Genomic DNA, 18,559 nt, shown 5'->3' with positions numbered 1-18,559 from the left:
ACTACTGACTCGCCTTCCTTAGCCCTTGGTGGTTTGGGGTGACCCCGACTTTGAGTCCCTATGGGGGTCACCCAGGGAAGATGCTCCAAGCCTCTCTCCCCTTCTTGCCGTGTGCTTGTTCCCCGGACCAGGCCACTCCAGCCTCTTGCCTCCTATGACCTATGGGCCCAAACTTGCGGTTACGTGGCTGCGGCTTTTGTAGTGTTGTGGTGTGGGCTGTAAGAGCCCCACACCGGCAGGTTTAGCAGAAGAAAGTTGAATCTATCCTTGCTTCGGGATCTGCCGCCCGGTTGGGCCTGGTGCTCTCTAGCAGTCTCCTTACTTCCCACTCCGTTGCACTTCCTAGCTGAAGCTGGCTTTCAGGCAGCACTCCTAGTTGACCGTTCTCCCCCGTCTGTAGCCACTGCGCGGACGCTGTCAGATTGCACAGCTCCAGGGATCTGCTCCTCACTCGAGCTCCCTGGACTCTACACTGAACTGGCTCACTGCTCCTCCTCTCCTGTTCTTGCCTACGCCACCTAGCAACCAGACTCTCCACCACACCCCTTGAGAGGAGATGGAGGCTCTACCCCCTCCACTATTCCAGTGAAGGTGAAGGCTTGCCCCCTCCTGGGATCCCCAGGGGTCCTCTCAAAGGTACATGTGTGAGACCTGATCACTATGCGCCTGTGTTCCACACCCCAGTCAGCCTTCTGGATTACCTGTATTGTACTGTCCCCAGCATGGGTGCAGTACTCAGTGGTGCCTGACTAGGTCAGGGGCGCCACAACAGGAATGCACATAACTGGTTTATTTATGCCTTTATATCAGCAGTGAATTTAGTGCCTTAAGATAATTTAATGAACAGCACCATCTTCTTTATATCTGCCTCACTTTTTACCAGTGCAGTCTAACGTTTACTCCTTAGACCTCCATGGTTTCCCATCAGCCTTTTCACTAGCCACACCCTTCTTTTTGGCAGCAGCCATCTTGGCCCCTTGGAAGCTAGTCATGCTGATTCACAGTATTGTCTGATGCAGCTGCTCTGTCCTTCATGAAGTCTTATTTGGTAGTCTCTTCTGCCTCTATGGCTATCTCCGCCATTTACCATGTTATGGCATTATGCTGTGTGTGTCCTGTACCATACATAAAGCTAAGTACCTCAGATATTCTGTATGCTTTGTACTGAGAACTGTCACTTTTCTTGTAGTTTTACACTGATCTTTGTTAATAAACGTTGTAAAGAACCCTCTGTGTCTATCTCATTGCATTGATAGGAAAGAGTTTATTTGTCTGACAACTCATTCTCCCTTAACAGTGTGTGGGTGTCAGAACAGTACATCAATTAAAAGTGATGAACATATTAAAACCATTTAAAAAAGAAAAATAGGGGAATGTGTAGGATGCAAAAAACAGACCCGGAGCACAATATAAAAACATTGTTGTCTGGATTAAATCACCAGTGTGTTACAACCACAACATTGATTGAAAATATAAGATGGAACGGTACACCCTCATAGAATATAAATAACATTTAAATAATGAATGATAGTGTGATGCATAAGGTATATAAGTAAACATACTGTATATACAGGCAAAAGAAAGTTAACAGTGTGTGAAAAGAATTGCTCCAAGGTGTGAAAGTATGGGAGTCTCACAACGGGAGAACTAGTGCAAACAAATCAGAAAACCGAGGTGCAAAATCAAATAACAACCTCAACTAAGGGTACCATCACACTTTAGCAACGCACCAGCGATCCCACCAGCGATCTGAGCTGGTCAGGATCGCTGGTGCGTCGCTACATGGTCGCTGGTGAGCTGTCAATCAGGCAGATCTCACCAGCGACCAGTGACCAGCCCCCAGCGACGAGTGGAAGCGATGCTGCACTTGGTAACTAAGGTAAATATCGGGTAACCAAGGGCTTGGTTACCCGATATTTACGTTGGGTACCAGCGCACACCGCTTAGCGCTAGCTCCCTGCACTCCTAGCCACAGTACACATCGGGTTAATAAGCAAACATTTGCTTATTTACCTGATGTGTAACTCCGGCTACGTGTGCAGGGAGCAGGGAGCCAGCACTGGCAGCGTGAGAGCGGCGGACGCTGGTAACGAAGGTAAATATCGGGTAACCGAGGAAAGGGCTTCCCTTGGTTACCCGATATTTACGTTGGTTACAGCTTACCGCAGGCTGCCAGATGCCGGCTCCCTGCACATTCAGATCGTTGCTCTCTCGCTGTCGCAGTAAATATGCAGCAAATACACAATCATTTTTATACCTGCAATTTTATAATGTTTTTGACTGATTTCACTGAAGTCAATTGGTAAAAAAAATGCTGCAAATGTGTCGCCCTGGGCAAGCCAGGGGACACAGGTCACAACACCACCACACCCCACACTCCAGGTAGGCACATCTGCTAACCAGAAATCCTTGTTGCCTTCCTCCAGGAGTCTGATGATGCACACCAGGGGGTGGGCCAGGCGGTTGGCTCCGCCCACCAAGGAGCTCACAGCTCTGGAGGCAGGAAGTGTCAGGCAGTCGAGCTCAGGGCGAGCTTGTGTAAACAAGATAGCCCCGGGCAGGGGAAGAGTGAAGTCCAGTGAAGGGCTACAGTAAACAACCAAGAAGTGAAAGTGGAGGAAAGAAAAGGAGTAAAGGAGGAAAGCAAGAAGTGGTGACAGAGCAGAGAGTGTGCAACGCCTGAGAGCCCAGCTTTGTGTAGGGCCAGAACAGCAAGGTCAGCGACGGCGGTGACTGTTCGGAGGGGGACCGTTTGGAAGTTCCTGGAAGGACCCCGTTGGCTGTGTGCCCGGTGGTCTGGAGCAGTGTTCCGAAGGACAGTCAGCACCAGGGCAGGGGCCTCTCGGACCCCGGCAAGGCTAGGAGTCGCCAAATTTGCCGAATCCGTCAGTGAAGGGGACGTAGATCCCCCAGCAACCAAGTCCCGATTGACGGCAACAGCCCGACCATTACAGGGGAGACACCGCCACCGCCAGGGCACCAGTTTCCCCAGGGCCAGCGCCTGCGGGCAAAGTGTAGAGCTCCTCCGGCCCAGATTGCAGTCGGGGAGCGGGTAACCGGAGGGAATCCACCGCTACCATCAGTCAACACAGGTGCAAGGAAGAGAGACATCACCGTCACCTACCGGGAGTGCAGGTGCAGCCGTCTGTGGGACCGTCCTACCAGCCGTTTGGTTTACCGTACAAACTGTGTCCAAGTCTCAGGCTGAGTGAGTACCACAGTGCCGCAAGGCACAGCGCTGCCCCCGCGTCCCTGCGCCCTCCAAGCCCTACACTTTACATCTCTTCACTGTGCCCCGGGATCACCAACCCCTACCCACGGAGGGGCAACACAACACCTGGCTGCTCCGCATCACCATCCCCGGGACCCCCACACTGAGCAGCGGTGGTGCAATCACCACAACCGTGGGTGGCGTCACGAACTATAACAATCCCCACACCCAACAAACACCCCCCCTTTCACTCACGGGCGAGGAGTGTCGCTCGAGAAACCCCGGGATCCGGCCCACCGCTCGAGCCACCACTGAGCAGCTGCCGGACCCGAGCAGAAGGGGTGAGCGCGGTGTGCTGACACCCTCCTCCCCGCCCGCGACACAAAAACACTGAAACATTTAGGCTATGTGCGCACTTTGCTTTTTTTCATGTGTTTGCACAGCGTTTTCAACTGCAGCGTGTTAATGCAAAAAACGCATGCGTTTTGATTTTCAAGCAAAGTTTATGGGAAATATGGCTTTCTTGTGCGCACAATGCTGTTAAAAACGCAGCATTTCAGTTGCAGAAAATTTGTTAAAATCTCTGCGTTTAAAGAAGCAGCATGTCAATTGTTTTTGCCATTTTGGCAGCGTTTTGCTAACATTAGAGTCAGGCTAGTTTCACACTTGCGTTGAACGGTATCCGTTGCATTGCGTTGTGTAACGGATGCAACGGATGTGTTGCATATAGTGGCACAACGGATGGAACGGATGCTGCAAAACAACGCAATTCGTTTTGATTTTTTTTTTTTTTTTTTACAGTTTTACCAGCGGCAGACTATTGTGAACGATCAGCTGATCGCTCCCTGCAGCCGGGTGATCAGCTGATCGCTCCCAGTAGCCGGCCGCCGGGTGATCAGCTGATCGCTCCCTGCAGCCGGCCGCCGGGTGATCAGCTGATCGCTCCCAGTAGCCGGCCGCCGGGTGATCAGCTGATCGCTCCCAGTAGCCGGCCGCCAGGTGATCAGCTGATCGCTCCCTGCAGCCGACCGCCGGTGATCAGCTGAGCGCTGTCACTTGCCGGCCGCCGGGTGATCAGCTGATCGTTCCCTGCAGCCGGCCACCGGGTGATCAGCTGATCGCTCCCTGCAGCCGACCGCCGGGTGATCAGCTGATCGCTCACTGCAGCCGACCACCGGTGATCAGCTGAGCGCTGTCACTTGCCGGCCGCCGGGTGATCAGCTGATCGCTCCCTGCAGCCGGCCACCGGGTGATCAGCTGATCGCTCCCTGCAGCCGACCGCCGGTGATCAGCTGAGCGCTGTCACTTGCCGGCCGCCGGGTGATCAGCTGATCGCTCCCTGCAGCCGACCGCCGGGTGATCAGCTGAGCGCTGTCACTTGCCGGCGCCCGGGCATGCCAGCGGGCGGGCGCTCAGCTGAGCGCTGTCACTTGCCGGCGGCCGGTCATGCCAGCGGGCGGGCGCTCAGCTGAGCGCTGTGACTTGCTGGCGGCCGGTCGTTCAGCTGAGCGCTGTCGCTTGCCGACAGCCGGGCGCTCAGCTAAACGTTCGGCCACCGCGAGCCAAAATAAAGTTTGATTTAAAAAAAAAAAGAGCATGCGCAGTGGAATCCAGAGGATTCCGCTGCTCAAAACAACGTTACATGCTGCGTTCCTCCCGCTGGGCGGAAGCAACGGAGCGTCGCCCAGCGGAAGCAATGCAGGTCCTTTTGGTACAATCCGTCACCCATACAAGTCTATGGCAAACAGCGTAATCCGTTAACGGATTCCGCTGTTTTCCAAAAGGGCGGATTGTAACGGAAGGAAATAAACGCAAGTGTGAAAAGTACCCTCAATGAGAAGTTTCAAAACGCATCCTAAATCAAAATCCCAGCGTTTACCATGCTTTTTTGATCAAATAAACGCATTTGTTTTTGACTTTATATTAAGGGCATGATATGTCCCTTTACACACACACATAGTCCGACAATTAAATTAATGAAAATCCATAATTTAACGTTATTTTATACATAAATGTTAGAACAAAGTTATAATTTTAATAAAATAAGCTATTTTGTGTATGATTTTAATCATATTTGTTATCATTTTTTCTTTTTTTTCTTAGTGTTTGAATGTTTAAACTTCATTTAGCAGTGTATTTGTAGTCAAAACGCATCTGACTTTAAGCAATGAAAAAGCATTTAAAACGTGGTAAAAACGCGATAAAAACGCAAGTGTATTTTTAGCGTTTTTGTGGTCAAAACCAAATTTGACAAAGACAATTTCTGCCAGAGGATGCGTTTAGAACTGCAATAAACGCAACGCAAAGTGCGCACATAGCCTTACATGCTGCAGATTCTTTTCTGCACTAAATCTGCAAGTCACAAAAAAGCCATATGTGCATGACACTTCAGATTTCTTATTGGGATTCCCTTCAAGTTTTGTAACAAATCTGCACTCAAAAATTCATCAAAAAACGCCATAAAAACTCAACGTGTGCAGACAACCTTACTCTTCTGAAGACACCTGCCATCTTTTCACAGCAAGCTTTTGTATGGCAGTACTAATTTTATTTGTAGACAATCACCTTTTCTTGAACAATGTCTTCCATGTCCCATTCCCTGCAAATAATTGTGAAAAAAATTCTATTATAAGTAGTTTTTGGAAGGTTTTGAAGGGCCCTGGATATTAATTGACTCTTCCACTAGTCAAGGAGGATTCCCGAGGAGCCGACACCAGAGACAGAAGAGGGCTCCTGTATTAGAACAATAAATGGCCTCTTTTCAGTCCAGTAGCTCATCATGCTTTGGAGGTGGAAATGGGCCCCTTATCTTCTGGGCTCCTGTGCGACTGGTTAACAGGGTTGAGGTGAACTGAATTTTTGAACCAGCAATAAGCAGCAAAACAATAATGTGCAGAAAATTTCTGTTTCATGCACCATTCCTCAAGCCATAAAGCACACACTACCTGTGTGAGTCTGTACACCTCTGCTCAGAAGAATCATTAAGGGGACGTTGTCAGCCAAGAATGACTGTTCAAACCAATCATAAGCACTTGGTGCATCATGGCGGGGCCAAACATTAACATGCATCTTCCACCTACTTCTGCTCTTCTCTTGCTGTCCAGAACCAGAGGTGTCATTCAAAAAAGAGGGGGGTGGTCACACTGGGAAAACATGCAGGTGGGGAGATGTACTTAAATATTTGGCCCTGCCATGGTGCACCGAGTGCTTGTACTGGGTTTGGACAGTCATTCTGTGCTGTCAGTGTCCCTTTAACATTACAATAGACCACTGATGGCGAACCTATGGCACACGTGCCAGACTGGGCACGCAGAGCCCTTTCTGCCGGCATGCGCGCTGTCGCCACATTCAGCCACTTTGAACTGTTGTGGGAGCGCGCCGGCAGTTCAAAGATGTGTTGGAGCAGAGGAGACATTTCTCCTCCCTCTGACAGGCCTGTTGCCTAGGAGATGGCGGAGCATCAGTAGGCGGCGCCGGCGTCTTGTGGCCGCTCAGGAACTGACTGAGGACCCAGCGGCGCGCAGCGGTGGATCGGGTGCTGGAAGGTGAGGGGTTTTTTTTAATTTTTAAACTGTGTGCGGCTGTGCCAAGGTGTGGGGGGACAGTGCCAGTACGGATGGGGGAAATATGGACAGCACGGATGGGGGAAACATGGACAGCACGGATGGGGGAGGAACAGGGCTGCAAGGATGGGGGGGAAACATGGCTGCAAGGATGGGGGGAAACAGGGCTGCAAGGATGGGGGGAAACATGGCTGTAATTTTGTGGGGGAAACAGGGCTGCAAGGATGGGGGGGAAACAGGGCTGCAAGGATGGGGGGAAACAGGGCTGCAAGGATGGGGGGGAAACATGGCTGCAAAGATGGGGGGAAACATAGCTGCAAGAATGGGGGGGAAATATGGCTGCAAGGATGGGGGGGAACATGCCAGGATGGGGGGGAAACATGCCAGGATGGGGGGGAAACATGCCAGGATGGGGTACATTTAGCAGGAAGGGGAACGTGCCAGGAAGGGTGACATTTAACAGGATGGGATACAGTTACCAGGATGGGGGATATATTTACCAGGATGGGTGAAAACATGACAGGATGGGGGGAAACATGCCAGGATGGGGGTACATGAACATGCCAGGATGGGGAACATTTAATAGGAAGGGGAACATACCAGGAAAGGGGACATTTATCAGGATAAGGGAACATGCCTGGATGGGGTACATTTACCAGGATGGGGGAACATGCCAGAATGGGGTACATTTACCAGGATGGGGGAACATGCCAGAATGGGGTACATTTACCAGGATGGGGGAACATGCCAGAATGGGGTACATTTACCAGGATGGGGTCACTTAACAGAATGGGGGAACATGCCAGCGATGAAATACATTTACAATAATGGGGTACATTTACCAGGATGGGGTACATTTAACAGGATGGAGGACATTTACCAGGAATGGGGTACATGCCGGGATGAGGTACATTTACCAGGATGGGGTCATTTAACAGCATGGGGGAACATGCCAGCGATGAAATACATTTACAATAATGGAGTAAATTTACCAGGATGGAGGAACATTTACTAGGATGGGGTACATGCCGGGATGGGGTACATTTGCCAGGATGGGGCCATGATGGGGACAAATATACCAGAATGTAGGAAATTTATATCAGGATGGGGGACATGTTTACCAGGAAGTGGCCCAGGAAGGGGGACATAACTACACAATGAAAGGGGAGCAACTCATACGTTGGGTTTTCAAGATGTTCACACTTTGAAATGTAGATGTGGATTACAGGGTGAAATCTGATTGCATTCCATACTAAAATCTCTGTCTAATATGCTGCAATTTTTTCCAGAAACATCAATCCAACTGCTGTGTCTGGAAAGGGCAGTGGCAGTGGCTCAGCTTCAATGTGTGGTAAGCACGAATGAGCGTGATGCCCCCTGCTGAGAAGACTGCAAAGGTAAGGTTACAATCAATTATTTACATAATAAGATTGGCTGGCACTTAGGGTACCGTCACACTTTAGCGACGCACCAGCGATCCCACCAGCGATCTGACCTGGTCAGGATCGCTGGTGCGTCGCTACCTGGTCGCTGGTGAGCTGTCAAGCAGGCAGATCTCACCAGCGACCAGTGACCAGCCCCCAGCCAGCAGCGGCGTGGAAGCGATGCTGCGCTTGCCGGGAGACGGCGTCTGGAAGCTGCGGACACTGGTAACCACGGTAAACATCGGGTATTGTTACCCGATATTTACCTTGGTTACCAGCGCACACCGCTTAGTGCTGGCTCCCTGCACTCGTAGCCACAGTACACATCGGGTTAATAAGCAAACCTTTGCTTATTTACCTGATGTGTAATCCGGCTATGTGTGCAGGGAGCAGGGAGCCGGCACTGGCAGCGTGATAGCGGCGGACGCTAGTGTGGCGCCCTGGACAAGCCAGGACGTCACAGGTACTACAACAACACACCCCACACCCCGGCTAGGCACATCGAGGTCAAACACAAATCCTTGTTGCCTCCCTCCAGGGGCTGATGTCCACACCAGGGGGTGGGCCAGGCGGTTGACCCCACCCACCGAGGAGTTCACAGTCCTGGAGGCGGGAAAAGGAGTCAGATTAGTTTTGAGTTTGAGGAGTGAAGTAGTAGTAGAGGAGACTGACCGTGTCCGGGTACGTGGCCCGGGCACATACAGCAAGGTTGGCAGACGGTGGTGACCGTCTGCAGGAGAGGCTGATTGGAGTGAACCGTAAGGACCGGGGACGGGCGGTGGCCCGTCGGTACCGGATCGGGGAGTGAAGAGAAGCCAGCACCATTCGGCAGGGCCTATGGACCCCGACCAGGCCAGGAGTCGCCGTAAAACTGGTCAAATCCGTTAGCGAAGGGAACCTCCGGGGTTTCCCAGCAGTCAAGCCCCAATTAAAGGCAACAGCTCAAACCGTAAAGGGAAACACAGTCACCGCCAAGGCTACAGTTCACAGGGCCAGAGCCTGCGGGCAAAAGGGGCTCCCTCAGCATCCATCCAAGCTGGAGAGCGGGTTACCGGTGGGAAGCCATTGGAACCGTGAACACAACACAGGTGCTACCGCAGCCGACTGTGGGAACCGTCCATCCAGCCGTTTGTTTTACCGGAGACTTTGCATTCATCATTGGCTGAGTGAGTACCGCCGTGCGGCACACCGCTGCCCCCGCGACCCTGCACCTCACCAGGCCCCGTAGCCCGCCTGCCATCCCTAACCCTCACCGGGCCCCGGGACAACCAACCCCCCTACCCACGGAGGGGAGAAATAACATCCAAGCTGCTCCCTGTCATCGCTCCCGGGATCCCCGTCCAGAGCAGCGGTGGTGTCACAACCTCACCACAACCGTGGGTGGTGTCACGGACAATATCCCTAAACCAAACAACCCCCTTTTCACTCACGGGCGAGGAGCGCCGCTCGAGTCCCTGGGATCCGGCCCACCGACCGAGCGAGCAGCAGCCGGACCCGAGCAGTGGGTGAGCGCAGCGTCCCCTCCTCCGCCCGCGACACTAGTAACTAAGGTAAATATCGGGTAACCAGCTTGGTTACCCAATGTTTACCTTGGTTACAGCTTACCGCAGGCTGCCATACGCCGGCTCCCTGCACATTCAGATTGTTGCTCTCTTGCTGTCACACACAGCAAAGTGTGCTTAACAGCGGGAGAGAAACAATAAAAAAAATGAACCAGCACTGTGTATAACAAGCAGAGATCTCACAGCAGGGGCCAGATCGCTGCTCAGTGTCACACAAAGCGAAATCGCTAATGAGGTCACTGCTGCGTCACAAAAAACGTGACTCAGCAGCGATCTCGCTATGTGAGAAGTACCCCTCAGGAAAAAAAAATTGGGTTTAGGGCTACAGTTTGGGCGCTCGGCCTGTGAAAGGTTCGCCATGACTGCAATAGACTCTGTTGTCAACACAAATCAATTGTGGGATATCTATACACTAAAAAAAATCTTAAGATGTCGCTCTCTACTGCGTATCCCTACCCTGACATTTTTTAACAAAAAAACAAAACTTGAGTACGACCGAGCAACTATTTTGTTTTTACTTTTAGTCCTATTTGTAAAATAGCTAGAGGATGTGAAGCAAAACAGAAAAAAGGCCAGAGTTTGTGGTGTAGTTTATACATGGAGTTTCTATTTTAGAGCACTAGTCCTTGCAGAAGTTGAACAAAGATGTATTTTTTACAAAGATTTTAGATAACGAGGTCTCTGCAGTATTCGGACCAGATTAATAATGTTATATCAGTTTTCTGGTATAAAACACCTTAAAATATTGAAAATCATTATACTATATGGAGGACTGCAGGGTGCATTATACTATATGGAGAAATATGGGGTGTATTATACTATATGGAGGATTATGAGGTGCATTATACTATATGGATGACTATGGAGTGTGCATTAAACTATATAGAGGATTTTTGGGGTGCATTATACTATATGGAGGACTGTGGAGGTTGCAGCATACTATATGGAGGACTATAGTGTTCTTTATTCTACATAGAGGACTATGGGAAATTAAGTGTATTGTATGGATGACTATACGTAGGTGCATTATACAGTACTATATGAATGACAATGGGAGGTGCATTACATTATATGGGAGGTTCATCATATTATATGGAAGGCTGTATGGGACCCATTATAATATTTCTAGGGCTATGGAATGCATTATATATGAAGGACTATCGAGGTGCATTATACTAAAAGGAAAACTATGGGGGGTGCATTATACAATATGGAGGACTATGGAATGCATTATACTATATGGAGGAGTATGAGGGGTGCATTATACTATATGGAGAACTATGGGGCCCATTATACTATATGTAGGACTATGGGGGTGCATTATACTATAATGAGGACTATGTGGTGGTTTATACTATATGGATGACTATTGGGGGGGCATTATACTATATAGATGACTAATGGGCCTATTATATTATATGGAAGACTTTGGGGGTTCACTTATTCATACAGAAGACTATGGGGTGCATTTTCTATATGGAGTACTCTAAGGGTGCATTATATTATATGGAGGATTGTGGGGGGTTCATTAAACTACATGGAAGACTATGTGGGTGCATTATACTATATTAAGGATTATGGGGTGCATTACACTATGTGGAGGAATAGTGGGGTGCATTACACTTTATGGAAGTCTGTATGGTGGCCATTATAATATTTGGAGGGCTTTTATAATTCATGGAGGGCTATTTAAGGGAAATTATACTGTATGTAAGCAATTATTCAGTGTGAAGGTTTGCGTGGGGTCCATCATACTGTGCGGAGGGTTGTATGGGAGAGTTGAGGGGTCCATTATACTGCATGGAGGGCTGTGTGGGGTTCACAGTTGGGGGATCAAACTGTTTTGGGATCACAATACTTTGTTGGGGTAGTTGAGGGAGTTACAGTAGGGTCTTCATACTGTGTGGAGGATACTGTGGAGAAATTCACTGGGGGGGTGTCATACAGTGTTTGAGGGGCTCTTTTGTTGGCATAATACTTTATGGGTGCAATGAAAGGGGAATCTATGGGTTTCAATAGGAGGAAATTACTTTCGTAAGGTCTGCATAGTTGTGAGATATACTCTTCTGTGACTCTGCTAGATATTATTAATATTTTTTTTTAGGGGGGAGGCAGGGGAAGGATCTGACCCCTGATGATCCCAAAATAAAAGTTTCAATGTTTTATTTGTATACTTTTATTTACTGCTTTGATGACAGGTGATTTTATTTCTTTTTTTCATCCCAGGGCTGTGGGGACTTGTGAACAACGCTGGTGTAGTCATGTGGGGAATGGTCGAATGGCAAACAATAGAGAAATACCAAAAGGTTCTTGATATCAACCTGTTGGGGGGCATTAGGACAACCCTGGCTTTTGCTCCACTTATCAGGAAAAGCAAAGGTGAGATCTGTACTAAAATGGCATAATAGATACTGTCGTCATCAGCATTTATTTTTACACCCAATTCTTCTTCCGATCTTGGCTCTAATTTAAGGTCTACTTTAGTTGCTCTGGGTTCAGCTTCCCTGAATAATAAAAATAATAATAATAATACTAATAATAATAATAATAATAATAATACCCACATTGTGTCATAGTTAATTTAAGAACTGCAAGTATGTATTTGTAGTCTATGAAATATTTAACTCACAAGGGTATATATATATATATATATGTAAAATAATATATAGTTTGAGCAAACAGTTTAGGAAGCACTTTATAGGATCCTTATATTGTCACACATCAGTAAATCAGATGTGTTGCAATTTGCGGGTTTGGAGCTTGCTCCCATACAACCACAAGGGGGCGACCTTCATCAATTGTTATTACAAAGGGAAGCTAAATGTATTATATGAATGGAAGCAATGGGTAAACTTGGCTTTAAAGGGTTATGAAAACCCCCCCAAACTAGTTATCCCCTATCCATGGAATATGTGGAAACTTGCTAGTCATTGGGGTCTGATTGAATTAACTCTCAGCGAGCTCCAGATCAGGACTCTGCAAACCCGAAAATGTTATGTTCATACAACAGATCACAAAGGGGTAAGGTAAGGCTACGTGCACACATTGCAGATTTGATTGCAGAAATTTCTGCACCAAATCTGCATCTCCTGGCAGAAACAAAATGCTCGTTTTTGCCACGTTTTCAGTGTGTTTTTCATGATTTTTTTTCCATGCGTTTTTCATGCATTTGGGTTGGAAAGACTCCGATAAAAACGCAGAAAGACTTTACATGCTGCAGTTTATTTTCTGCACTAAATCTGTAAGGAAAAAATAAGCAATGTGTGCAAAATTGTCATTTACTTTGCTGGCATAAGGTTAGGTTTTTTTATGATTGTGTCACTTTCAGTACTGTGATTAAAGGGAACCTGTCAAGTAATTTATCTGTTCTAACCTAATAGCAGGGTGATGTGTGGCCTAGTAGTAACCCCTGCCTACCCATCCCTGTGTTGTAATAATGTGTAATGTTGTGACGCCCCTGGACTAGTCAGGTCGTCACAGGGTACTGCACGCGCTTTACTCTTAGTGCAGGACTCAACCCCCATGGTTCTGGGTTCCCATCTTGCAGTACTGCCTCCACCAGCATCTACAAATCCTAGTGACACCTTGCACCCCACCCTGTCAGGCACACCAGTGGGCTGCTAAGCTGGAATAGGGCCGCCCACCTAGGGGTCAGGCAGGGAGGTGGGAGGTGACAAGTCAGTCGGCTCCAGGGGAGCAAAGTGAGAGGAAGTTGCGTGGTAGCCCTCGAGCTGTGAGGAGCTCTGAGGAAGCTGGGAGTTGGAGCTCCCAGGGGAGAAGCAGACTAGGTCGCAGACGGTGGTCTGGTCTGGACCCGGAGGAGTCGGAGACCCGGTCGTAGGAGATTGGGACTGGGTGCTTGGCTAGTCTTAGAGGATAGCCAGCAGCCGCAGCTCAATAGCCAGGCTGGAACCGAAGGCAAGTCGGGGTACATGGACTCTAGGTTGGGGAAAAGCTTCAAGCAACCAGCACAACGAGGGGGATAGGACTTTCCAAGCAAAACAGCCCACTGAAATCCCAAGCGTGAGCTCCTGAGAGCAAGCTCCTCTGCCACTCCTAGTAGGGAGCGGGGACCGGAAAGCTCCAAGCTGACGGGCCAACTGAACACTCCAAAATAGTGTGCCAGGAGGCAGGCCACAGACCACTAGGCAGTGCTGCAGGGGACAGGACCCAGACGAGCTCCCCCAAGAAGGCAGCGGCACACAGAGGCTTGGTTTACCACGTTGTCAGCGTCTGCTTTCATGCTGAGTAACTACCTGATTAACCCCTGCAACCAGCAAGCCTGTGCTCCCCCTGCGCCCCATTCCACCATCCAGGGTCCCGGGGCCTTTCCCTACCCGTGGAGGGTAATGTCATCTAGCTGCCCCACTCCATCACTCCGGGTACTCCAAACGGCAGCAGCGGTACTCCCTGTTACCGTACACTACGGGTGGCGTCACGAACTATATCTCCCCTGTAAATAATCCCCCTTCTATATTTAAGGGTGGTCCCAAGCCCCCGGGTCCGGAGACCCTCGAGCCACAAGTAATCACTCCCGGATCCGAGCGGTTCGACCGCTGCAGGGGCGGCACAATGCGAATGTATAAAAATATGTTTTATTACTTACATGTTCCCTATGTAAATGAGCAGGGGCTCTAGCCCCATGGGCATTGCATCGCCCTGTGGGTGTTTGCATGCTTTCCGTGGTATCATGCCCCTGTGGGCGTGATACCATGGATTTACATGAGCAACGTCTCGTTGCTCCTTGAGATCTGGCGCGTGCGCAGCTGGCATTCCTGCAACCTTGTTATCCGGGTACTTGCTTCTCGTCTTCAGACGCGCTCTGCACATGACCGGAACCGCAGGAGTCTTCTGAGCATGCACAGTGCGCGTCTGAAGCCGAGAAGCAAACACTCGGATAACAAGGCTGTGGGAATGGCAAGTGCGCACGCGTGGGATCTGAAGACGCTGATGGTGACGTCGCTCATGTAAATCCATGGTATCACGCACACAGGGGCGTGATACCACGGAAAACATGCAAACACCCACAGTGCAATGTGACGCCCATGGGGCTAGAGCCCCTGCTCATTTACATAGAGTACACAAAAGTAATAAAACATATTTTTATACATGCACATTACACAATATTACAACACAGGGATGGGTAGGAAGGGGTTACTAGGCAACACATCACCCTGCTACTAGGTTAGAACACATAAATTACCTGACACGTTCCTTTTAAGCATCTTCCTAAATCTGTTAACCTGCAAATTAACCCTTTAAAATGAAGCAGACATGAGGTTAATGATGCATAAACACGTGCAGCATGCATGACACTGAATGCAACCATGTATGTTTTATTCTGAAATATTTCAGCATTTCAGAATAAAAAACCTACTTTGAAAAGGAGTTCAGGGTCAATATGGACCATGCATCATGGATGACTAGTCTGATTTGAGTTCCTGGCAGCTTCTTTGTCTTTCACTCCCATTAACTGAAAAGTCACTTCCTATTAACACACAGAGAGAGAGAGAGAGAGATCTGTGGCGCCCCTGGGCTTCAGGCGCTACAGGGTATTACACCACATTTAAGGGGTAATATCCATCCCGGGTTAGGAGGGGGTTAACTGCCGGTGCCTTCACAAAACACACACACACATACAACAGTAAGGTGCTTTCCCATGGGGGGGGTGGACTAGGGCAGACAGGGTAGTTAGCCATCACGAAGCATGGGACTTCCCCAGTCGCTAGGAAAACCACTGGGGGTGGACACCACTAGGGGGTAAGAAGTAGGCGCAACCATCACACTAGAGCAGACTTTTCCAGGCACAGCTTGGGATAACATCTGACGCAGACAACTGGAGTTGAGCGTTCCTCTCTCTACTTGGACCCGTGGCTTGGAGCTGGAGGCTCGACCCGGGTTCCGGATAAAAACCGAGGGACACGTCACTGGAAAGACTTCCACGGGCACCGGCAGTGACCGCCAACTATCGTCTGGAGCCCATCGTGGCAGAGATCGGTACTCTGGGGCATCGCCTTAACTACCTGTGAGTAAAAGACCTGGAATCGCAGCCCCTGCCTTTGCCTCTCATTTGCTGTCGCCGTCGCCCTGCGCCCCCATCTGTCTTCCATCATCCTCCCCGGGGTAACCCCGCAGTGTTTCAGAATAAAATATACAAAGCTGCAATAATACAGCCAGTCTGTGATTCATACTCCCAAGAGCACGGAAGGGCCACTTCTACAAATGAGGACAGATGAGCAACTCACTTCAGGTGGTGGCCCGTGGCTCAGGCATCACAAGTCTACTATTGGGTTTCCTTGAAATTCTTCACAGTGATGCCATCACACAAGAAGACACAGGAGTCCTGATATTGTGCCATGTTGCATATCAACTGACTCATTGCTTATAATAAAGAAAAAAGTCTTTCATTTATCTGACAGGCATTTTGAGAGAATTTAGTGCCGGTCCAGCCAATCTGCATAATTTTTCAAGGTAAAAGATGAAACAAAGTTTTGCTCCAGCCTTTGTGGACCTTTACTGCTTTATTATTTCTTTATGTTGATTTTTTTTATTTTTTTTTTTTTTAATAATTTTAGGGCGTATGGTATTTTTATCAAGCACAAATGCATATATAGGTATGCTCAATAGCATGTATTCAATGAGCAAAATTGGGGTGGAGAAATTCTGTGATTGCCTCCGACTAGAAATGAAGCAGTTTGGGGTGCAGGTAAGACTCTTGTGTTTCAGCTTTTTTATTATTCACTAGGTAAATTAAAACCAACATACAACCGAGATGTGTATGCCTACAGGAGTCCAGTCTTATAGGATTCGATTCATTATGATGTTTATGCAAAAAATCTAGAGTGCAAAATCTAAAAATATATGATTTTTTTTATTTTTAGAGCAGTCCTGCTTCATCAATGTGTACAGAGTTGGGTAGGGACAGGATGAGGCAAAACCCACCTGAAAAATCCTTCAAAATTTGACACTTCAGTGGCGTATATTATGCCAAAAATGTACTCAAATTCTTGACTAGAGTAACATTTCTACCAGAGGCACAAGGCATTTGTAAGATTTGAAAATACACAAGTCTCAATGATCTAGGTCCATATTACCTTAGACAATAAATAGTTTTGCACATGTCGTTGCTCCATTCATACAGACATTTAAGGGGCACTTTGCACACTACGACATCGCAGGTGCGATGTCAGAGGGGTCATGTCGAAAGTGATGCACATCCGGCGTCACACTCGACATCGTAGTGTATAAAGCCTAGATGATACGATTACGACGATTTTGCGCTCGTTAATTGTATCATCGGTGTAGTGTCTGGGAATTCCATAATTACGCGACTGCGACAGGTACGATGTTGTTCCTCGTTCCTGCGGCAGCACACATCGCTTAATAAGGAGGCGGGTCGCCGGCCAAATCGACGTCGCAAGGCAGGTGAGTCCATGTGAAGCTGCCGTAGCGATATTGTTCGCTACGGCTGCTATCACAAGATATTGCTGCTGTGACGGGGGCGGGGACTATCGTGCTCGGCATCGCAAGCATCGGCTTGCAATGTCGTTGTGTGCAAAGTGCCCCTAAGAGTTTAGTGCCCTGATCAGATGAAACCAAAGTAGAACTTATTGGGATAAAAGCGGAACGCCGTGTTCGATGGAAAACTAATACCGTGTTTCCCCGACAATAACATGAAAAATGTGCTATGGCTTATTTTCAAGGTAATGCGTATTTTTGGGGGTAACACAGATTGGGGGTAAGTTTACCCCCCAAAAAAGCAGACACCCCCCAGGAGAATCATACTGACACCAGACCCCATATATCTGCGTTGCTCCCAGGTCCTTCTGTGATCCTCAGCGGGCACTTTCAACAGGTCCTTTTGTGCTCCACAGCAATTCTTCCATGCGGTGGAACACAACTCCTTCGATGCATTCTACCACAGGTCCTCATGTTCCTCTACGTCCCAGGTCCCCGGAGCAGTAGGGAATCACCGGATGTGTTCCACAGCAGGTCCTCAATGTGTTCCACCACAGGTGCTCGCATTCCACAGCGTCCCATTAAGGGTAAGGTGACAATCAATAAAAGGCGGATCCCCAGCACAAAGAATGTCCATAGAAACTTGAAATTAAGTTAAAATTTCATTTTATTCCAACAATGGTTAAAAAAAGGGGAAGAAGGAATAAAACATAACTCCTCTGATCTACGCGTTTCAGACGCGATTGTCCTTAGTCATGATCATGATCAGAGACAGACAGGGAAAGATACAGACGGGGAAAGAGACAGACGGGGAAAGAGACAGACGGGGAAAGAGACAGACGGGGAAAGAGACAGACCTGGAAAGAGACAGACGGAGCACATTACTTGGCCAATTTAGTTAAATCTGTGTGGAATATTTGTGGTGTTGAAATATATGTTGTGAAATGCTTCTATTAGCTTAGTTTTTGCCTTTTAATAATTACATTTCTATCTATTTGTTTTGTGGTTTTTGTGTGCAGAATAAATTTTTGTTAAAACATTCTATTTTGCTAACAACAGTTATTAACACAGGCGGGTAGTACAGCTAATATATATATATATATATATATATATATATATATATATATATATATATTATATATATATATGCAGTACAGACCAAACGTTTGGACACACCTTCTCAAAACTCTTTATTTTCATGACTCTGAAAATTGTAGATTCACATTGAAGGCATCAAAACTATGAATTAACACATGTGGAATGACATACTTAACAAAAAAGTGTGAAACAACTGAAAATATGTCTTATATTCTAGGTTCTTCAAAGTAGCCACCTTTTGTT

At 48.1% G+C, this 18,559-nt stretch overlaps 1 protein-coding gene across 1 annotated transcript in view; it reads left to right on the top strand.

Annotated features, from left to right (window-relative positions):
* The window catches only part of LOC142295004 (retinol dehydrogenase 7-like), a 58,801-nt gene that overhangs the window by 22,551 nt on the left and 17,691 nt on the right, over window positions 1-18,559 (top strand). The window contains exons 2-3 of the mRNA XM_075338073.1: window positions 11,987-12,139; window positions 16,336-16,466. Coding sequence (XP_075194188.1) covers window positions 11,987-12,139; window positions 16,336-16,466 — 284 coding nt within the window. The remainder of the gene's footprint in view (window positions 1-11,986; window positions 12,140-16,335; window positions 16,467-18,559) is intronic.

This window comes from Anomaloglossus baeobatrachus, chromosome 3 (assembly GCF_048569485.1).
Source record: "Anomaloglossus baeobatrachus isolate aAnoBae1 chromosome 3, aAnoBae1.hap1, whole genome shotgun sequence".
Lineage (NCBI taxonomy): Eukaryota > Metazoa > Chordata > Amphibia > Anura > Aromobatidae > Anomaloglossus > Anomaloglossus baeobatrachus.
Note: the sequence above shows the minus strand (reverse complement) of the source record. Positions and strands in the feature narration are given on the sequence as shown.